Here is a 23,344-nt window from a genome sequence, read left to right as displayed (position 1 = left end):
GGTAACTAAATAAGTAAATATTGTATTGTCCTGCCAAAGGACTAATGATCTGACTCAAGATAAAGTGACTATATTCAGAAATCAATATAATTTTTTAAAATGGCAATATGCTAATTTGTAGATGATTGACAGGTGAAGCTCACTGAGTGACCTTGGACCAATCACTAACTTGGATCCAACAGAATATTTCTATAGATGGAAGAATTTCCATCAATAGAGCATAGTTTTCTTGTCTCTCCACTCCAACTACAGCCCAGAATACCCCATAAAATGCCTCCATTCATGGAAATGTTCTGTTGGATTCAATCCACTTGGTGCTCCTTCATGGGGAGAACACTGGATGCCACTTTGAGCGCCTTGGAAGGAAGGATAAAAGTCTGGTAGACAGACAGACAGGCTCATTTGAGTGGCTTGCAATCTGTCTCCACCTTTTAAACAAAGCAAAGGTTGGCCTGCCCGTGAATTGTTGATTTGCATACTAGTAAATTCAATGCAAGTTGTTATTTCAACACCAGTTATGAATGATTAATTATGGATCATGGTCTCCAGGGAAATTCTTCTTTGTTTTCTGCTTTCATCAGAAAACCCTGTTGCTATTTCTTGGTGGGAGATGGCTTTTGAACATAGCAGACCAAGGCCTAACAAGTTCCAGCAGCTGGAAGTTTGCAGTGAGATGAATTCAAGCTGGGAAGTGAGATGCGGCTTTTTAATAGGGTGGGTAACATTGGAACAGATGAGTGAAGGATGTGGTAAATTATCCAACACTTGGAGACGTTAAATGGAGATTGGCTGACTTCCCAAAAGATATGTTGTCATTCAGCTGCAAATAATTGGGCTTAGTGTGTGGAGTGCCAAGCAAAACTCCATGACCTGTGCTAGACAGGTCAAGTGAGATGTTTAGGTATTCAGATCCATACCCTCCTCAATCACTTCTTTTGCAAAACTGACAATGGACACACCTCACCTGACCTCTGAATTAGACACCTGCACACTCAACTCTTCTGCGTAATGTAGTAAACCCACTATATTCTGATGACTTGATAAAATATATATTTTATTCTTCTCTGGAATGCTGAAAAATATGCTTTCTCAATCAAACAACTGCATCATCAAGGAGCAGGAACAGTGGGCCAGGTCTACAAGACTACGAAACAGGCAACAATAAATATTTTATTTACACACATATGCAAAATACTCAGCCACCCCCATCTACTTTTTCAGTGCATATTACTTACAGGATTCACCAAGTGAGCAGGTGAGAGAGGAGTAGAATGGGGGGGAAAATGTACAACTATAAAAAAATAAAAAAACTTATAATATTTCTATGGACACTGTTTTCTTGACAAAGTGATAAGGCCAAAAGGTATGCACACACACCCCCACACAAAGTACCCATGGGAATAGTTATAGACGTAACCTGTAATTTAGGGGGAGATACCAGCCACCCTGGGAACTTGACAAGCATTTGCCAAATTGACACCAGTGGCTGTGGATGGATCAAGTCACATTGTTGTGCACAGTGGAGGCAGCAAAGGACAGAACCAGGGGCCTTGCCCACTAACCAACATGGGGGTGCAACTGACTAGAATGATCTCCTGCTTATGAACAGGACCTGATCCAAAGCACAGTCATGTTCTTGTGAAACTTCCATTCATTTTGATTGGGTTTGCATGGAGAATATTGCTCATTATACGTCAACCATTTTTAAAAGTCAGTTATTAAAATCATGACTCCACAGATGGATTAGAATATTTGTTCCAGTGATTCTCCATTGAACTGATACCTAGGATTGCTTTCCTCAGGGATACAACCCGCCCCCCATAATAAAGCAGTATATAAAATATGTCCCCTCCAAGCTTTAGTGATCATCTCATCTCATCAGTGAAACAGACAGTCCATATAGGCAGTGCTATGGAAGATTCCTTCTCTGTTCCGGAAGATCCTAACTTTAAACGTGCATGGAAACTGGCAGTGGTGAGGGAAAGGCAATCCACACATGTTTCAAGGCACTACCTGTATCCCTGCCCCTCTGCAGGGATGGGGAACCAAAAGAGCAACTAATGCTACTCAGGCGGGAGAAGTTCTTAAGCTTTCACCTAGCAAATGAAGTATTTTCTCAGAATCTCAACAATCAGGCAGGAACTGAGAGATTGCCTGGCACAGAAAACAATACAGGCTGCTGAGGAGTCCATTTGCAAGTGTTGACACACAGCCATTCTTGCAGCCATGCCAACTCAGTTGAGTCTCCACACAGGCTACGGACTGAGCCCGAAGTCCTCCTTTCTGGGCCGCAGGGTGCTGTGCTCTTGCCAAGGGGCACAGGGAAGGCTGTGGGCTTGCCGGTGAGGCTGGTTTTGGGATCCTGACATTTGACGAAGAGCATTTGCTGTCTCCAGAGAGGATGCTCTTTGCTTCCCCTTCGTTGCTCACAAGCACTCATGCAAGATTTGCATGTTGGTGCAGTTCAAGCAGCTGACGTGGCAACACCAGTGGAACGTGCAGTTGCAGCGCTCTGTGACCTGTTGGGTCCGGGTCCTGTACCCCCGCCCGCAGCACAGCAGCTCACAGCCGTCCAGGGCCGGGGAGGAGCTGTTGCAGAAGCGGCCAGCTGTGCCTGATGTGCCTGTCTTGCCACTGTAGGTGCAGAAGTTGGGAGATTTCTCAAAGTAGACCAAGTCATGGGGGGAAGGAGGTTTGTGGGCAGGGTTTTCAGGCTCCAGGTGGTGCACCTCCACGCGGGAAGCTCGGTTGCTACCTTTGTTGCCATAGATGACCCGTGAGGCGCCATCAAAGCGATCCTTGAGGAAGTCCCCCACAGTTCGGAAAGTGGGCAGCCGCATCCAGCAGGTCTTGACAGTGCACGATCCCGACATCCCGTGACACTTACATTCCTGACGCATTTCAGTGAAGACTGTCTGAAAAACACAGAGAAAGACAGACCTGTTAAGAGACCAAAATGGCCTCTCAGCACTGCAGTGGCCTGCATTGTATGTTGCGTGCAATTCCTAAGATTGCTCAACTCATGTAGCCCAGTGGTTAAACTAAGTTCTCACGGTGAGGACAAGGCACCCCCCTGCCCATTCACAGTATAATTATAACCATAAAGGTAAAGGTAAAGGTATCCCCTGTGCAAGCACCGAGTCATGTCTGACCCTTGGGGTGACGCCCTCTATACTGACCTGCTATACAGGGCATTGTGAGGATCATACATGTGAAGCACTCTGGCCAATTGAAAATAATGAGCTTCACCCCGTGGGCCATGAGCCCTGCTGAGCTGCCATTTCTGCTGCCTTTTGGAAGGGCCTGCTGCATAGCTAGCAAGGGTACCTAGTTGCCGGCCTCTCTTTGCATGCGGCCTACAGCAGAACATGCATAGTGAGATCACTCAGTGTTGGAGAAGATTCTTCCATGTCTCTTGACTTGTGGCTTGCTGTTCACTATGTACATTTCCTAGTGTCTGGCTCTTCCTGTCATGGCAGGGTAGCAGCCTTCCAGGTCTGGAAAGGCCAAAGACTGCTGCTCTTAAGCACTGTCATTCCTCTTTTTCCTGGGGTTCTGGCTTTCTGTTATCAAATTTCATTTCCCCAAGCCTAGCAGGAGTGATTGGAGATGGTCATCTACTGTTGCTTCCCAATAGTCCTTTATGCTGCTTCTTTCTCTCCATGATCTGCTGGGACCCCCTTCCAGCCACCAGCAGGTCCATCTCTCTTTCTCTGTCTTTCTCTCCCTCACTTGCTAGTGAGAACTGTTCCCCTGGCGCACTGTGGGCCCCTCCCACCCATGGAATGTGGATGCATCTCTCCAAGCCCAGAGCCTTCCCTTCCAAAGGGGTTTTACTGCAATTAGAAGAATTGGAACCATTTCCTTCCAGATGTGTAGGAGCCCACATAGCAGCTCAGCTTGTGGTTCTGGGCTTGGCTAACATGCATACGTTCTGCCTGCTTCAGGGCTGCCTCCCCCCCTTTCTTCTGCCATCCCGTCCCCACAGCCTACCCCTCCCATACTGCCACCCTCATCGCCCATCTCACAGCCTACTCCTGCAAAAGCAAACGAGGGGACAGGTTTCCATTAACAGAAGTTCACATAGGCCGGGCTGCACAGATAAACATAAACATGTGTCTTCACGTGCCAGATATCTCTTTCAACACATATGTTTATAAAGCAGAAGCAACTCGGCCATAAATAAGGTAGCAGATTTGGGAAGCCGTTACGGGTATCTATGTGGGAAACAGGACGCCTGAAGTGCAAACCACCATTCTGGTATAGTTCCTGCTCATCTCAATAAGGCCTGTGCAGAGAATTTCTGGGGCACTGTGCCTCCATGCTAAGTGGTCCAGCAGGGAAGTGCATCAAGGTTTTCTGCCAGTCAGTATACTAAAGTCTGCAGACGAAGGGCTCCTGAGGGCAAAGTATGCTTTTCCTGAGTCTGGGTCCAGTTGACAGATGAGTCCTGGGACTTCCATGTTCAGAACGCAGTTCCCTGTCAAGTACTGGCTGGATTTGGATGGGAACCATAGCTACTGAGGTGCCTCGCCTCCTGAAACTCTATCATCCCCAAATCGCCAGGGATTTCCCAACCCAGAATTGCCACCCCTAATGGTACATGTGGTGAGAGGGCATAAGCCCTCCCCCTATATCATTTTCCTGATCAAAAATAGCCACAGTGAGCCACTATTTGTTCCACTGGGGAAATTTGCTGTGTACTGATGGGCTGCACGTGAATTGCAAGAGCCAGCTTGGGGTAGTGGTTAGGAGTGCGGACTTCTAATCCGGTGAGCTGGGTTTGATTCCCCGCTCCTGCTCCACATGCAACCAGCTGGGTGACCTTGGACTTGCCACAGCACTGATAGAGCTGTTCTGACCAAGCAGTCTTATCAGGGCTCTCTCAGCCTCACCTACCTCACAGGGTGTCTTTTGTGGGGAGAGGAAAGGGAAGGTGACTGTTAGCCGCTTTGAGACTCTTTCAGGTTGAGAAAAGCGGCCTATAAGAACCAACTCTTCCTCATCATCCCCAATGGGGAAACGGTGGCTCCCTAAGATTGTCCCAGGTTGGGAAAATGGTGCACAAGGGAGAAAGATATGAACCCCTCTCTATAAAACTAGAGTCCAATAGCACCTTTAAGACCAACAAAGATTTATTCACGGTGTGTGGTTGAAATGATTGAAAATAAAAGCAGTTGGGGATAAAGAGGCTTCATTTATGCATCGTTCGGGATACTGTGTATAAATCAGATCATTCCAGCTCTAAAAGGTTATCTCAGAACTGGAAAAGACTGAGAAAAAAAGCAGCAAAAATAACCAAGGAGTTAAAGCACCCTCTTTAGAAGGAAAGGAATATGGGGCTTTTTAGTTTACAAGAAAGATGATTCCATATGCTACTTCTGAGTAGACTTGTGTTGAATAGTCTACATTCACAAATAATTCCCAGTCACAAAGCCCTGACTTGGATCAGGATCTTAGTGTCTAGGGAGGCAGGAATTAAGCCTCCCACTCTTCTAACCTGAAATGGCCCCAGGGAGCTCACTGAGCAGGCTCATGACTAGGGGTAGTGCATTGTCTTTGCATGCCATTGATCCCAGGTTCAATCTCTGGCATCTCCATTTTTAGAAGGACCAGCCGGTAGATGACATGCAGACTCGCTATTGGAGACTCTGGGAAGTCGCTGTCAGTCAGAGTAGACCTTGCTAGATCAATGGTCTGATTTTCTATGTGGCATTTCCAAGTGCTTGCAATGGGGACAGTCCATACACTACAAAGTCCTTGTGGCCAACATGAGGACTTTTGTTCAGATGCATACTGGTAGTTCTGTGATACCTAAGTGTATGGGGGTTTGATTCAGCCTGGAACCATGGCATGCAAAGCTTAAGACTCCCCCTATGCCACTTTTCTGACCTCAAGTGGACTCCAGGGAGCCGCTAATCATCCCGTTTGGGGGTAATGGACATGGTTCGATGACTACAAAATCCTTTCTCCAGTGTAGCAGAAGTGGAGCCATTTCAAGTTAGGAAAATAGCACTAGGAAGGAGGAAGACTTGTGACATGTGAAGACATGTGAATCACACACACAATACCATGCACACAGATTCCTTTGCATACACTTCTTGGATCACCGTTTGCTCATATCCTACCAGACGTCCTGCCTCATTGTTGTGCAAATTCATCAGAAAACGCAGGTCTCGCCCTTTCTCGTTCGAGTCAACAAATTCTCGTCCAAAGACCCTGCCGAAGTCGACGTTGTCACTGCAGCCACCCCAGTGCCAATCAGGACCCCCTGGGCCCCGCCGACGGTAGTCACAAGTACACGATTCAATGGAGCCTTCGGAGCAAGAACGGGCCACGGAGTGGGTCACACCAGCACTAGTGATGGCAAAGATGAAAGCAGTCTCCCGGCAACCTGTAGTGTGGGGAAGGGGGAAGAATGTTATTGCAAGCCAATGAGTAGCATCCAGATCCATCCCTCAACAATCCCAAGCCCCCACTGAGCACAGAGCTGGGGTCACACCAAATGTTTGGTACAAACAACAGCAACGTCATTATTCATCAAGTTCCTTCTCCTTGTTCCCTGCTGGAAAAATTAAACTGTAGGGACATACCCAGGTGAAACCAGGACCCTGGGCATGAACAATACAACATGTAGGCTTGTAACATCCTGCTGCCTTCCATGACCAGAAGAGATCTCTGCCATTGCCCAGTGTTAATGACAAGAAACATAAGCTTACAAAGGCCCAAACTGCTTGGAACTCTTCCTCACAACACACACACGTATTCATCTATCTGCCAGCCTCTGTCTCAGCTGACCTTACACAATCTGAACACAGACTGCCACACGTTGACAGCTGGCACCCTGCATAAACAATAATCATGTGCTGATAGATCACCTCCCACAAGGAAGCCAAGCCAAAGTGAGGGACAACTCAAGATCACAAGTGAGGGGATGGGCAGGGGGAGATGTGCTTCACTGGTTCTTGTCCTACCCCAATCCTATTGTTTATGTTCCCCTAATTGCTTTTCATTTCCAATAGGCTCTGGCCTATAATGAATATATAAATTTCTATAGTATTTCAGATTAAGGGTAGCAATAACCATAGTGAAAATAAAGGCGGATCTGCTACATTATCTGATTGTTAGGGAGATGAGTTTAGTACACTATTGGGTTTGCCTGCTAAAATGGATACTATTTTCAACTTGGTGAAAGATCTCTGGTTAAACAAGAAGAATAAATCATGTGTTCTTATGCATGCTGTTATTAGCAGATTCTTGCTCTATGCAAGTACCAGAACTAGATAGCAGCCATCTGAATATGCAAATCTTTAGTTTTGCTCTTCACAGGTAAAGTATGGGAGGAAATATTGAGAGTTAAATCTTCTTCTGAAGCTCTCTGGCTCCCCTACTGGTGGGAACAAGAAGACATTCCCATCTTGACAGGCCCAACTGACATTTTGAAATAACCGTTTTATGTGAATCTGATATCTTAGATCAGGGGTAGTCAAACTATGGCCTTCCAGATGTCCATGGCCTACAATTTCCATGAGCCCCTGCCTGCGAATGCTGTCTTGTCTTAGATTAATCATGGGGGAAGGGGAATATGACTTGCCCTGTGAATTTAGGCTACAATGACTCTGCAGTCTCTCAACCCAGTCCCTAACACTGCTGTCCAAAGGGGCAGCCGAGCATCTGCATCTCTTAGGATTTGGGATTTGCTGAGTCACCTGCTGTGGTTTTCCTATCCATGATCTGTTATGTCAGACCTGGTTCTCACAGCATGGTTCAGGTCCCTTGGATCTGCAATTGCAAAACTCCCTCCCCATGCTATGAGTTTCCAATACTATTGATTGATGATTGACAACTGGGGCAAAGCCATTAGGAGAACTCGTCAGTGATTGAAGACGGGTGGGACTGTTGCCAGGGTCTCTATGGGACTGGCCTAGTTGCTGCCTTTGCTATGGCTACATTTGCAATTAAATTACTGTTGACAACAAAGGACACCAATTACATTTGCATTAGTGTAAGTCACAGTGTAGCCTGGGAGCCAGCTTAGTGCAGTGGTTAAGAGAAGCAGTTCTCTGATCCAGAGAACTGGGTTTGATCCCCTGCTACTCCACATGCAGCCAGCTGGGTGACCTTGGACATTACAGTTCTCTCAGAGCTCTCTCAGCACCATCTGCCTCACAAGTGTCTGCTGTGGACAGAGGAAGGGTAGGCGATTGTAAGCCTTTTAGAGATTCCTTTGGGTAATAAAAAGTGGGTACAAAAAGCCAGCTCTTATTCTCTTCTTTAAGCATCTCAGCTAGATCATTGGATCAGGCTATCTGGATCAGTCTTTTCATTGCCCTGTAACCTCCTTTAGCATGGTGTGCAATTTGCCTTTACGTTGTCTGCTTATGACATAGTAGTTTACTAATCTCAGTCAGTATCTCAGGTGACAGTGTGCGCTTTCCTTGGTGCAATGATCTAGGTGACCTTAGACTTTATTTCAACAGCCATGGTTTTATTATTTTTGTGAACAACTTATGCAGAGTTAGATATTTAAGATATCCTTTTACCCTTTTACACAAATCTGTATAAGACACAGATTAAATCCACTCATTCTACTTATTCTAACAAAACAAAAATAGCTTTACATGTGTATTACATTTTTTTCTGCCTCTCTTCCAAGGAGTTCATGGTGATGTCCATGGTCTGCCCTTCCCCCATCTTCATCACAAAGGCTTCTGTTCTTCAGAAGCCACACCATGTGAACTATAGGGCTTTAAGGCAAGATCTGAACTCCAAGTAGAAACCCTGGACTTTCTTGGTAGTTTCCCATCCAAGTACTAATCAAGTCCAGCCCCGCCTAGCTTCCAAGATCTGATGAGATCAGGCTAGCCTGAAACATACAGGTAGAAGTTATAACCGCATCAGATATTTAACATATGCAAAGGCCATCAATCTGTTAAAATCTCAGCATTCATTTTTCACTGATATGCATCCTAAGCTGTCAAGGGCTCAGTCACTGAATGGCCACTGAAACAATCAGAATAATAGTTCTGCTCCACAGTGTTGATAAAAACTCATTTGTGGGGTAGCGGTGGTGGGAATGTAGGGCTGAAGTCAATTATCAGTGCCATCCTGAACACATTTATACCCTTTTAAATCCACTGCCATCAGTGGGCCATAAATCCATTGCCATCAGTGATGCAAGGTTGGCTCTGCATCAGTATGAGTTTTTAATTAATGGAATCTGCATAAATTTGTATGCAAATAAAGCAATAGTTCTGAAAAATGCTCTCTGTTTTTAGACTGTGCATATACCTATCACAGAAAGACCCAATCTGGAAAATGGAGCTCTTCTGCCAGACATTTGGTTGTGGTTCAACAGAAGCAACAACATCTACTGGGCCCCAGAACCCCTCCCCTCACACAGATGTGCCCTTGGAGTAAACAAAAGGACTGGCCAACTTATGGGATCCAGTTAACTATTAATGTTACTGTTTCAATTCAGAAAAAAAATCATTAACACAAAATGTTCCTACTGTTATCATTATGTTGTTCTAGGGTTGGGTGCTTCGGATGCCAAAGCACCCAACCCTAGTTGTAATTGTACTAGGATTTCCAAGTTTTTTGTAAACTGCCCTGAGCTGCGAAGGGAGGGCGGTATATAAATATAATAAATAAATAAACAAGCAAAACATATTCCCTCCCTCCAGTGTGAGAGAGAAATAGAATACCTTTTCAAAGAGACTGCCTCCCATTTGCATTCTTTTTTAGCTTTGTAAATCTGCCACCTAATTAATCATGGGCATTAAAACATTAATCTAGCTAATATTGCTGCCCTTTATGATGAAGTCCATGATTATTTATGGGGATCAGAAGGGAAAAGGGAGTAAGAAGAGGACCTATTATGGCAACAGAATCTCAGAGTTTGTGGGAAAGGAATGTCTTTCCTCTTCACGTGGGGGGGGGGAATAATAATAACTGACTATAAAAACAAAAATAATACATGATGCCTAGTGTACAAATCCCATCTGTGAGTGTTTGGGCTTTATGTTTTGCTGTGTTACGTGCTGGCTGCAGAAATAAACCTCTTGCACATAGGAGTTGTCTGTACACGCTGCCTCTTCTGCACCATACAAGCAAGCCCAGCCCTTTCCAAGAGCTCCTCCTCCTTGTTTCTAAACACACAAAGCAGCCAGTTGCTTCTTCATTAGGAAGAGAGAGACAGGATGGACACAGCAAAGCTGTAACTAGTTGCGTCTATTTCCAGGGCAGGTGCCTAATGCTTTGTGGTGCTTCCCAAATCCTAACCTCCACAGGACACTTCTGGGACTTTGCAGAGCTTTGTATGCCCCTAGTTCCTTCAGCAGGAAGAAGTTCTGAAGCATTTGTTGCAAGATCATTCCTATGAGGAGAAAGTACCAGAGACTGTGTTTTTGTACTGCCTCGTCATTTCCACCGAGCATGGGGAAGCATACATACGCGCGCATGCACACACACACAGACAATGTTAGTCTGTATGGCAGCATCAGGTCCTCCAAAAGCAAAGAGAATTGCTGTGAAGCTTAGACTCATTTCTCCTCCCGCTTCCCTGACAAGTCCCAGCTGCCTCTACAGCTCAAGCTGGAGCATAAAGGAGATATCCTAGCTCAAGAGATACCAGTCGTCAGTGCTCAGTCCAGAAACATCTTTCACCCATTACCTATAAATACAGATAGAGCCTCTTGTGGTGCAGAGTGGTAAGGCAGCAGACATGCAGTCTGAAAGCTCTGCCCATGAGGCTGGGAGTTCAACCCCAGCAACTGGCTCAAGGTTGACTCAGCTTTCCATCCTTCCGAGGTCGGTAAAATGAGTACCCAGCTTGCTGGGGGGTAAACGGTGATGACTGGGGAAGACACTGGCAAACCGCCCCATATTGAGTCTGCCATGAAAACGCTAGAGGGCGTCACCCCAAGGGTCAGGCATGACTCGGTGCTTGTACAGGAGATACCTTTACCTATAAATACAGATAAACAGATAAAGAGTAGAATCAACAAGAGCAAGACCTGCAAGGACTCAAGGGAAAGGGAAATCCCATCCCTTTGACAGCCCCTGCTTTCTCCACTCTTGTTTCTGCCTTTATGAGAGCTGGTGTGGTGAAGTAGTTGGTGTCAGACAAAGATCTGGGAGACCAGATTTGAATTTCCACTCTGTCATGGAAGTGATCTTGGGCCAGTCACACAGTCTCAGCCTAACCTACCTCACAAGGTTGTTGTGATGATAAAATGGAAGAAGGGAGCATTATGTAAACTGCTTTGGGCCCCCTTTGGGGAGAAAGGTGTATTAAAGAAGTAAATATCCACCCCTTATGCCCAGCTTCCTAACATCCTGCCAACCCAACCCATTGCCTTATTTCTTCCCTCCTTCCAAACCACCTAACCAATCCATCTTCTACATCCTTATCCTTCCACCCAACTGGCTATTGAGCCAATGATTTTCCCCTCTTATACAATTGCTTTTTAAATTTTGTGCACAGTATTGTAAGTTACTATACATGCTAGGAATCTCAACTAAAGGCTGAGCTGCAAAAAACAGTTTTTGTTCAGAATACAAATATTTATTATAATTATGTGCACATAATAAAAGTTAAAAACACTGATAAAATCTCAGTTGTGTAATGCAATCAACAATAACACCTGAAACATAGGAGGAGCAAAGACCAGACTCGTTTTAATCGCTAAGGGTCTTCCTCAGTGGTCAAGTAATTTAAAATGCACTTATACAATAAAATAATATGACATGAAGGCTTGCTAGGTGGTAAAATGGCTATAAAGCAATGTTCCAACTGATACGTGTGGCATATAAAGCTATTATGGAGCCCACATTCTGAAATATTGTTCAAAGACCACCACTTTCAGTGTTGCCTGACTCTGATTCAAAGTGCATTCTCATGTGTTAAGCAGGAAAACGTGTTGGGCAAGTTTTTTTCATTTGTAACTTCTGGATGGTAGCAGTCAATCCCCACTAATTTTTACCCCAGGATTTAGAGGGGGGGGATCTGTAATGCTTTGTGGACTGCCCCTTGCAATTTTTTAAAATCTACATGGCAGCACCACCTATTGTTATCTGGCACATGTTGATAAGTGAACATTATTTTGATATCAGCAGGTGTGTTACCAACCTCTTGGTCCTATGCTGCATCCATTCACTTTTGAGGCCATGCCTGGACCAGGTACTCCTGGGTCTGCACCTTAGATATCTGCTTGGCATCTGTGGCCACAGCTTGTCAATTTAAATAAATTATTGAAAGATTCCTCATGGAAATGAAAAGACAGTGCCAGATCCTGTGGTTTACTATGGACGCTCAACAACAGAGTTTGAGGTCAAGGCCTTACCCCAGTATTACCTCCTGGCTTTTGTATTAAGAGGTTTTCTGATCTTAGAGGCTCCCTTCAGTCACCATGTCTAATAGCCATTAATGGAATTATCCACTATGAATGTGTTCAATTTGCTCTTATAGCCATCACTACATCTTCTGGCATGACCAACCATGATCTCCTGATTCCTTGCTACCACTCCTTAGGACAATGGAGGAGGGTGGGATGGCCACAGTGGCACGACAACATCACTTCCAGCACAAACTGGAAGTGACATCATAATGTTGATGCGATACTCTAGGATTTATCCAAAACTCTGTGGTTAAGCACTTTCGGTGAAGAGTGTTGCAGCATCATGATGCCATCACTTTTAGTTTTTTTCTGGAAGTGACATGGCAGCATGGGTGCAATACCAACCATGTAGGTCCCCACCCCTGCAATCTGCCACTGAGTGCCACTGTCAGGCTAGCAAACCTATCTGGCCATGAGTTCCACATTTCATTCTCTCATTGTGTGGAGAAGTACTTCCTTTTGCCTGCTCTGAACCTATTTCCCGCCAACTTCACTAGATGCCCTTGAGTTCCATTATAGCAGTGGTCCCCAACCTTTATTAGGCTGGGGACCGGCAGGGCATCGGACCGCGCCCGCGCGGGCCACGCCCACGATTCTGGCCGTGCCCACGGGCCGCGCCCGCGAGCCGCACCCGCGGATCGGGCCGCGCCCGCGAATCGGGCCGCGCCCGCGAGCCACGCCCGCGGATCGGGCCGCGCCCGCGGATTGGGCCGCGCGGGCGCAGCCCGGCCCTGATTCCCTCTTCCCGCCCTCCCGCAGTAAGTAGCTTCCCGGGCCACAAGCTTGCGGCCTGGGAAGTTTTTTACTGCGGGAGGGGGGCGGGGAGAGGGAGCTGCGGCCCGGCGCCATGGCCGGGCCGCGGCCCGCAGGTTGGGGACCACTGCATTATAGGACTGGAGAAAAACCTCTCCTTTCCTACTGTCTCTCCTCCATGTATAATGTTATAAACCTCTACCATGTCCCCAACTAAACTGTCTTTTTTCTAAACCCTTTCCTCATAAGAAAAGTATTCCAGCCTTAATCTCCTCATCCCAGTTCAAGATGATAAATTACAATAAAACTACCACTTTAACAATTTTATCATTTGAGGTTTGTTTTCTCCCTGTATGTTGAACACTTGTTAAAAGCAGGATATACAGTTTTAAAGTGTATATTTTCCATGCAAAGTCTGTCATCCTGTAAAAAGTGCTTAGATCCTAAGCATGTCTACTCAGAATCCTATTCAAATGTATTCAGTGAGACTTACAGGGAAAATGTTCTTAAGCCTGTACTCTGACACACTAGATTCAATTTTTGTTTTAAAAATGTGTATGCCACTTAAATATCCCACCAAATTTAATTTTAATGTTTACACTTTATATGCCATTTATTATATATCCCATTGCATTTAATCTTTAAATATTTCTATAAGATCATTCCCAAGCAGGTCTATTCAATAGATTTTACTCTGAGGAAAGCATCCTTGGAATGACACAGTATGTCACTTGCGTATCACAATGGAATTAAGCAGCTTATGTGTGCAGCTTTTATATTTAAGCAGACCAACAGGGTTCAAGATGAATGCATGTTTTCACTTTTAAATCAGCAAGTTCAGGTTCTTAACAAATACATTTTCTGCTTTAAACAAATAAATGGACAAATCGTAGACCTAATTTAATCTCACTCTTCTCCCAGAAAGTTCAAAATGATACCGTCTTGATTTTATTGTTCTCTAATGTTGTAATCCAGTTTTATCGCACCATTTATTTATTGTGCTGGCTTTACGGCATTGTTTTTATAACCCTGTAATCCATTTTGCATCTCAATGACAATAGCAGACTACAAATGAGGCAAGTAAATAAAATAGCTTACATGGGGCTTGCAGACAACCTCTCACCCAGAGATGGAATGCACTGAATTTTGCTTAACTTTGTCTTTTCAGAACTCGTTTCAGAACCAGAGTGAGGAGTAATAAGGGGATTAAGGTGGGAAACAGGATCATGCTATGTCAGACAGCAAGGCAGGAGGGGTTACATTTTAAAGTTCCTTTACATTAACAAGTCACTGTAAGGCCGTTTATGCCCTGAGAACTTCACTGCCCCAGTTCCCATGCAGGAGCACAAATTTGGGGGGGATGAGGCGTACCAGGCCAAATGCTCCCCCGTGTGGGTGCAGGAAGAGGTGGGGCAACCTGCCACAACTAAAACTCCAGCCTGCAGCCCGGCATGAAACCTCCAGTGCATAAACAGTCTAAATGAAAACTACTAGCACATACCAAGAACTGGTCTAGAACCTCTCTCCTTGATGTGACATTTTTCCTGTTTGCAAGATGTTGTTACAGGGGGAACTATTACAAATGTGACTTTGTTTACCTACAGTCTCAAGTGGTACATCCCATTCTACCACCTCAAAATTCTACCTCTTTAGTCTGTTGTATATGTGGGCTGGGCCTCAGTTGATTAGTTCCCAAGCCAGGTACCCGAGATGATTCATAGGCACAAATATCCAGGGGTACAAATCCAACACTGAATTCCTTGCCTAAACAAAAACGTACTCCACTAATTATTATTACCTAGAATAGTCTTATCCCGCCTTTCCACCAAATAGCTCAGAGCAGCATACAGCATTCACCCTTCTTCACTGTATCCTCACAACAACCCTGTGAAAGAACTTCAGCTAAGTATGAATGACTGGTCCAAGGTCAGCCAGTGGAAAGGGGATATGACCCTGACACTCCCAAATTCTCATCTGACCTTCTAGTCACTCTACCATATATCTGAGGTGTGTATAACTATGTATAATGGGGCCAAATAAAAATCCCAAGTAGGTCATCACTAAATATGTCACCAGGAGGGGCATGAAACAGCACAGGAAAACTGACTTCATAGAAATTGAGGAATATATGGATTAGCCAACAAAATGTATCATTTTTAATAATTTCTCAAGGTCAATGTGGCCCCAGTTTTTGGTTAAGCATCCCCCCTTCGCCCCCCCAAGGAAAAAAACAAAAATCATTCTAATCCTAAAAGAGGATTGTGAGATACTGGATAGGAAGAGGAATAATACAAGACTGCTTTTCAACAGTGCAAACAGTTGTATCCTTTTCTAAGTACACACTTATGCACCACAATGCAGTCTATCCTACCTCCACACATGATCTCTTCTACTGCAGACATAGCAAATCTCCTTGTCTGGAACTATCATTTGATTGTGAGATGGAACAGGCAACCTTTTTAGCCTGATTCAAATGGGTAGCCATGTTGGTCTGAAGTAGCACAATAAAATCAGAGTCCAATAGCACCTTTAAGACCAACAAAGATTTATTCAATGCGTGAGCTTTTGAGGGCAAGCACTTGAAAGTTTGAGGAAGAGTGCTTGCCCTTGAAAGCTCACACCTTGAATAAATCTTTGTTGGTCTTAAAGTTGCTACTGGACTCTGATTTTATTTTTTTAGCCTGAGTACCACTTACAAAGTGTGGGGGGGGGGGGAGGTGAGGACAGAGATTGTATATGGCCAGAAACACATTTCCAACACACAAAGGACCCACCACAAACCTGGCATGGATCTGGGCGTTGATGGTGGGCATAAGCCATGCATTCTGCTTGTCTGTTGGCCCCAACAGCACTGCCAGCACCTCAGAACCAGCCTTGCATGTTAAACAAAATGGGCTGGCATGCTACTGTTTGACATGTGCTCTAGAGCTTGCCTACTGCTGCTCTGGTGCAAAGGAGAAAATAGCCATTCATTGAACCCATCTGGGTCCTTTGGAATTTCAGCTAACCAATGAGGGCCAGGTGGCTGGGCTTCCTTATTCTCTTGTTACATTGCATGGACATGACCAAGGTCTCAGTTGTGATAGACTTCTCTTGGAGAACAGAAAGGGTCTCCAGCCCAGGGCCCCCTTTCCAGTCTCCTCTTCCTGCTTCCTTACCCCTGTTGACAATCTTGCCAAAAATGTTGGGCCCTGGCATGGTGGGGCAATTCCATCGGCGGTTGCGGAACTGCCACTTGCATTCCTTGATGGCACTTTGCAGACCGCTGCTGATGCTGTGCAGGATGCCTGGGTTCTGGCGGATGAGCTTGCGCTGCTTGCGGCTCAGCAGCTGCAGAGAAGGATCCAGCACCAGCTGCACATTCTTGGAGTCAGTCAGCAGGTTGGTGGAGGAGGCCACATTGATGATTCCCCTGCAGGCCGAGAAGTGCCGGAAGTTAAACACAGACAGAGACGAGAATTTGCATCAAATCTCAATTAAATATGATAATGCAATATAATTTTATATCACGTTGCCTTGCTATATGATTATAAAGTTTTTTTCTAATTTTGCCACACACGCTCCGGAATGTGCAGTTTCAAATTCAAAATGGGAACTTACAATTTAAATATGGAATTGTACGTCAAAATTAAAAATGTGGGTGCTTGAAACTTGTTAAGCATGTCTTCATTGCAGGCATGAGGCAGACAAGCAATAGGATGCCTCATTAGTTGTCCTCTCTGAATTGCCAGATCCCACTGAATTTCCATAGTTGCATGGCACAAGGAACTAAATGCTGCTGCTCTCAAATGCAGGCGTATATTGGATTTGATTGTATGGCAAGATGGAATGCTAGATGGGGGAGTCATGCTTCTCTTGAAGCATACAGATGAACAATTAAGAAACTGTATCAGCTCTTGAATCTCTGAAATATCCTGGTGGCATTTGGGCTCAGTCTAATTATTAATACAATACTTTCAGTGCTCAGGGCACTTCACAGGCATTATGTTGCTCCAGCCTTCACAACAGCCCTGTCAAGTGGGCCAGCTTTATTATCCCTACCTTATTGCAGGTGGTTTGCCTAAGGGGAATTCATGACAGAGATGGTAGTTGAACCAGACTGCCCAGCTCATTCGCTGCTGTACCACATTACCTCTTAAACAGAAGGAAATCAAAGTATTCCAATTCCAAGCCAAAACCATCCCCAAAATACCAAATAAAGTAAAGAAAATGTTATACATATTCAGATCCTAGTGAATTGGCATTTTTGAAAAACCAGATTTGTAAGGACTTTGAGATGGAATTTTTCTGGGGCAGGGCCACAATGTTGAATCAGTCTTTTGACTTGACCTGCCATCTTACTTCATTGTACAGTTTTAAAGTTCAGAACGTTTTTTGTTTGGTCAGTCAACATAATAAGCTGGGATCCAAAGGACAGGGCTGAATGTTTTGCACTCACATGTTGGTTTTTCAGCTTCTCATTCCTCTAAGGCTCTCCCTCCCCCAGACCAAGGGCCACGAGAACAGTGTCCTACAAACGATGCAAAGCTGCCAATGGGAATAACACAGGGTCCACTTGACCTCCACGTACAGAGCCCTCTGGGTCCTAGCCATGGCATTTATCTATACAATGTCTTCTATGGAATTTTTCAATAACTGTTTTATGTATCAGACAAGGCTGAAAACTCCCTTGTGCCAGGATTGGAGGAGCGAAGCACCAGAAGAGCATCAACAAATCTGGAACCTAAAACACCACAACCATCTTTAAAATTAATATAATATTTAAAAATTAATATTTCAACCACTGGACATTTGAGAACTGATTTCAACCTCCCACCCCCGATTTCTTCCCGCTCTTGAAGCAACAAACATTCTTGGTCAGAAAATTGCCGGGCTGTGCAAGTATAACCCCCTCCAAGGGGCTCATTGCTTGTTCTATTGGTTTCATTAAAGTTCCTTCATCCCCAAAAATATGCTTGGGAGTACTTATGTACAAAGAGCCTCTTGTGGCACAGAGTGGTAAGGCAGCAGACATGCAGTCTGAAGCTCTGCCCATGAGGCTAGGAGTTCAATCCCAGCAGCCGGCTCAAGGTTGACTCAGCCTTCCATCCTTCCGAGGTCGGTAAAATGAGTACCCAGCTTGCTGCTGGGGGGTAAACGATCATGACTGGGGAAGGCACTGGCAAACCACCCCGTATTGAGTCTGCCATGAAAACGCTGGAGGGCGTCACCCCAAGGGTCAGACATGACCTAGTGCTTGCACAGGGGATACCTTTACCTTTTTACTTATGTACAGCTTGAATATTGGCCTTATATAAATCTCTCTTCTTTGCGGGGTCCCCATTCTCCTGCTCTTCCAACTATAGTTTCTTCAGAGAACGTGTTAGGAGAGTCTCTAAGGCTCAAGGAAGAATTACCAACATTCAGCCTGCTCCTGATTCATCTCTATGTCTCAGTCTGTCATTACATGCTCTCTTTCTTCTATAAACATTACATTAGACACAAATAGAAATGATGCCTAAGATCAGCAGTAAACCACCTGTGATTTTAATCTCTCATATCTGAACAACACACCAGCTGTCTAGTGCTGGGAGCCACCTATACCAGGTAACTGGTGCAGGTGATTGGTTCTCGTGACATATGAATAGTCAAAAGCGGACATGGGAAGGTCTGATTTGCATCAGCTCTGGCGTATGGTTATTTATTCATTTGTTTACTTCATTTATACTCTGCTCTTTACCCCAGTGGCTCAGGTTGTTCTTCATATTATCCTCCTAACAACTGGTGAGATGATTTAGGCTGAGAGTATATGACTAGCCCAAAGTCATCCAGCAAGTTTCCATGAAAGGAGAGGGGGGGGGAGAGAATATAAAACAAACAGCTCTCCTATGTCATTTTCTCACCAGAATCCTCCCCACCTCACAACTTACTATTAGTAGGCAGAAAAGCCAGATATAATGAGGGTTACCTGTCTGTTTTTTCTTACAGTGACTAACAGCTCCTCTTCAAATGGGGGCAAGAGGGGAAAGACTTTGCACAGCACTGTGGTCTCCCCCTTCATGCCTTTGCTTTATCCCACTCCACACACATACATTTTAAGTCACTTGATCTAGTGGCCAGGGCTACATCCTGAGTCAGTCAGTCAGTTCCACACATTCCTTGGGAGTTCCTCCAACCCATCCTGGAACGGCGGCCTATCAACTTGCTCGGGTGACTATTATGAGGGGGGAAGCAAAAAGGACTCCCTTACTGCCATTTATCATTTCAATAAGCCATGAGTGTTTGATACTGAACATAAATAATATATTTCGTAAGAACTGTAGGATTGAAACCAGAATGATAACAGAGCCCGATCGAGTCTAAGCATTCTACCTGTGCCCACACTTCATGCCCCACCTAGTGGAGAATGCTGGGAACCGCACCTGTGTGGTGGCTTCTCCACACAGTGGCTGTAATGTGACTGGTGCCACTTCCAAGCCGCATTGTGTGGAGCGTCTCCACAGCAACACCACACATTTCTATCACCCGCTAGTCCTGGTCTAGATATTCTCTGCCCACAGGTTGAAGAACAGAAGAGAGGCAAGAAGTGCCACTCCTCACACAGAAAAAGACTATCGCAGACTTCAGCTATTTCAAGAGTGTCATTTTAACACGGTATTTTTAAAAATGGCTGTTAGCTACCTGGGGAAGGAGGCTGCCTGAAAGGTAGGACAGAAATAAAATGAAATAAGTGGCAATTGGTGCGGCTCGTCCTTTGCTGTGAATAAGTCTCTCTCTCATGCGGAGTCATTGCTCCCTTTTCCATTTCATTGGCTGACAGGCAGGCAAGTGGAGGTACCACAATTGTTAAGATGTTTTCTGAGGAGCTCTGAACTCACTACGCTCTAAGGACCCCCTCTAATTGCTAGAGAAATCTGCTCCGTTTTTCTCTCCCTCAAAACGGGGAATTCATACCACCCGAGGCATGCAGATTGACAGGAAAGTATTAAAGAGAGACACTTGCCAGTCTAGAAATGGAGTTAGTCAGATTAATCTGTCACCTACAGGCCACCAGAAACCTAGAATTTGATCCACAGGGAGCTTGGAGGAGGCTGATTCTTTTGAAAAGCCTGAAAAGGGGACATTTTTATGCCTCCCAGTCAAATTGTGAGGCATGACATTTACCTCATGCTAGAAGCTTGAATTCCAGCACGGAGCCAGCCAAGCCGCACGCTGGATGGAATGTTGGGCCATGCATCTTCCGATCTGGATTTGGGGAGGGGGGCACTTGCACCAAGAGGCACAGATCCAGGCATGCAGAAGGCAAGCTTTGTTGACTAATATTACTGAGCATGCTTGGACCCCTCCCCCACCGACTCATTCCTGGGGGGAGTGAATTGAAATTTCTGTGGCACTTTCTGACGAACCAGGCTCTTGATCTTTGTCACTATCATTTCTAGAAAATCTGAATTTGGTGCACTGTGTACACCTTGCTCCTAAAATGGGATGCCCAAGGTGAACCCCAGATGCTCCATTTCACACAGAAAGGTAAGAGTTGCCCAAAATATGCTGATTACTGGTAAAGGGAGAAATTTGCGGAGACACGTGGGTATCTCATAAAAGCAAAAGTTGCATCCCCAAACAGTCAAGGTATTATCAGGCTAGTCAGAAAGCAGAAATAAAAGTTACATTTTCACACCATCTCTCCATACTGAGATATATGCAACCCAATGGATTTTGCAGCACTAAGCCCCTGTCCCTTGGGGTCCCAGAGTACTTGCCCCTTACAACATTGCTGATGCTTTTAAGGCCATGTGCTATCCCATTAATACCTCCAAAACGACTGATGTCTCAAGTACTTAGTTGGTTAATTTGTGTGGTTAAGCCGGCCATACCAAGCTCATAGACTGACCAATTAATAGATATAGAGAAGCAATGAAATGGATTAGAGCACTGCACTTGGGTGTACCCACACACAAAACCATTTCAACCATGTCTATGAAGGGAATGTAAAGCTTCCCAGAATACTCTACTTCAGGGATAGTCAACCTGTGGCTCATGGACTACAATTCCCATGAGCCCCTGCCAGCAAATGCTCTACTTCACTTTCATTCACATAAAGATCATGGGGCATAGTGAAGGGGCGACTTAATGCCCTGAAGCGTCTTGCAGACCTGGGCTTCTATTGCCCTCCTCCCTCAAGGTCTCGCCGCGGGGAACCTTCCGCCAGCCTCTCAGTCCCGCAACACGGGAACCAAAGTCCCCTTCCCCCGAGGGTGCTCCTCAACGCCGTGGGTTAACAGGGTCCTAAAACAGGATTGTTTTAAGAAGGGGCAGGCTAAACATCTGTCTAAATGGGAATAAGGCAGAGGAACTGCTAAAAAAAAGTCCGTAAAAGTCTGCCCCAGTAATGCCGCAAGAAAGAACTCGCTAATATTAAACTGCCAAAAATAAAAATACCCTAGAAAGAGTCAAGACGTGCTGGTAATAATTAAGGTAGGCGTTCTGATTGGTCAGCAGCTGACTAGCGGCTTTTCTGCCGCAGGCTTGTCCCGCCGGCCGAGGGTCCCGGGCGCCCTGGCGGCTCCTGGCCCGGCGACGGCACCTGGGCAGAAGCAGCGGGCGAGCCCTCCGTGGCCCTTCCCAGGCGAGGCCCGCGGGACCGATGCATGCCGCCCGGGGCTGCCGGTGCCGGCGGGTGCGCCCCTTCCGCGCGCGCGCGCGGGGCTCCTGCCGCTGCTGGGCTGGCGGCGCGGCGCTGGAGGAGCGGCCACCTGAGGGCCGGCGCGGTGCCTTGGCGTCTCCCGCACTTCGCCGAGGCCAACCCCCCGCCCGCCCGCCCGCCCGCCCGAGAGCCCACTCACCACCATCGGCCGCTGTTGTTCACCGCCAGCGTGTTGGAAAGAGCGGAGCACGCCAGAAGCCACAAAGTCTTCAAGCCTAGCATTAATGCCACGGGGCTCATCGCGTCGCCGGCCCGGCCTGCCTGCTCGGCGGACCACAAGAAGGGGGGAAAAGGAAAAAGGCGGGCGGGGGGACGGGGACGGGCACGGAGCGGAGGAGAGGCGCGGGCGGGCGGGCGGGCCGGCTGGGTGGGGAGAGGTGGGGCGGCGACCTCGGAGGCGCTGGCCGGCGAGGCGCTCGGGGCAGAGGCTTCCTCCGCTTGTGGCGCGAAGCGGCGGCGGGCCGAGGGCGAGAGTCTCCCGAGGCGCGGCCCCTGGCGCGGCGCTCGTCTCCTGGCGTGGTGCGGCTGGCTGGCCCCTCGGCCGCTCTGCCCGTCCCTGGCCCCGGGCGCCCTCTTATAGCGGCGCGGTGGCGGCTGCGTCGAGGAGGGTCGCCACGGCCAGGACCCGGCGCGCCACGGCGCTCCCGCCAGCCACGCGCCCGCGCCCCAACGCAGAAGCGCATCACCGCCCGGCGGGCAGGGGCAGGCGACGGCGACGGCGCGGGGGGGACGGGGGGCGGCGGCCGCTCCCCTGCCCTGCCTTGTCCTGCCCGTCAGAGGGAATCCCCGGAGCCCCCAGCCTGCCAGCCAGCCAGCCAGCGCCTCTCACGCCCGCCCTCGTGACCCGGAGCAGCAGGGACCGGCTCCCCAAGGCCAGTGGCTGGCAGAGCCCGGGAGCAGCAGCAGCCGCCTTCGGCCCCAACGACCCCCGGCCGCGACTCTCGCCCAGCGGCGGCTCCTCCATGGCGCGCGCGGGGCCCGCCTCCGGCCCTGGCACTCCCGCCGCTGCCGCTTTTCTCTCCGGAGGCTTTGGGCGGCCGCCGCCCAGACGTCATCCCCTGGCTGGGGCTCGGCCCGCCCGGAGCGTCCCAGCGCCGCAGACGGAGCGCAGGCCAGTCCCTCGCCGGGCGATCCGCTCCGACGGCGCGCTCCCAGCGGCGGGCCGAAGGCGCGAGGGGGCGGCGCAGCACGGCCAGGCCCGGCCACCCGAGGGACCGCCAGCCAGCCGCGGAAGCGCTCTCTGCCCTCCGGCCGGCGCGGCACTCAGCCTGCCCGAGGAGCCTGGCTGGGACGAGCCGGGCCGCCGTCTGCATGGGCCGCCACGGGCCACACTCGCGCCTCTGCCGGCCCCGCCGAGCTGTCTTTGGGCCAGGCCACGGCCCGGGCGGGATCGAGGCTCGTCAGGGACCTGGAGCCTTGGGGCCCCGCGAAGACTTTTGCTTTGCGTTTCCATGCGCCGCAGCCCTCCCCTTCAGGCACAAGGAGTGGATCTTTGCTGTGTTTCATT

General features: G+C 47.4%; 1 protein-coding gene across 1 annotated transcript; it reads right to left on the bottom strand.

The window, feature by feature from the left end:
- Window positions 1-1,094: 1,094 nt before the first annotated feature.
- Window positions 1,095-22,778, bottom strand: WNT1 (Wnt family member 1). The gene is made up of 4 exons (XM_077328506.1): window positions 21,977-22,778; window positions 16,313-16,566; window positions 6,129-6,394; window positions 1,095-2,915 (listed from the first exon to the last, which is right to left on the bottom strand). Exons 1-4 carry the CDS (start codon window positions 22,075-22,077, stop codon window positions 2,427-2,429), a joined length of 1,110 nt encoding a protein of 369 aa, XP_077184621.1. The 5' UTR covers window positions 22,078-22,778; the 3' UTR covers window positions 1,095-2,426.
- Window positions 22,779-23,344: the final 566 nt, after the last annotated feature.

Source organism: Paroedura picta, chromosome 3 (genome assembly GCF_049243985.1).
Source record: "Paroedura picta isolate Pp20150507F chromosome 3, Ppicta_v3.0, whole genome shotgun sequence".
In the NCBI taxonomy this organism is placed as follows: domain Eukaryota; kingdom Metazoa; phylum Chordata; class Lepidosauria; order Squamata; family Gekkonidae; genus Paroedura; species Paroedura picta.
Note: the sequence above shows the minus strand (reverse complement) of the source record. Positions and strands in the feature narration are given on the sequence as shown.

Excerpts from the sequence above, each read along its gene's own strand:
- WNT1 (XM_077328506.1), bottom strand. The coding sequence starts at position 22,077 with ATGAGCCCCGTGGCATTAATGCTAGGCTTGAAGACTTTGTGGCTTCTG. Across the intron at positions 6,395-16,312 it reads TGGCAAGATTGTCAACAGGG|GTTGCCGGGAGACTGCTTTC; the intron begins GTAAGGAAGCAG and ends CCCACACTACAG. Across the intron at positions 2,916-6,128 it reads ACAATGAGGCAGGACGTCTG|ACAGTCTTCACTGAAATGCG; the intron begins GTAGGATATGAG and ends TGTGTTTTTCAG.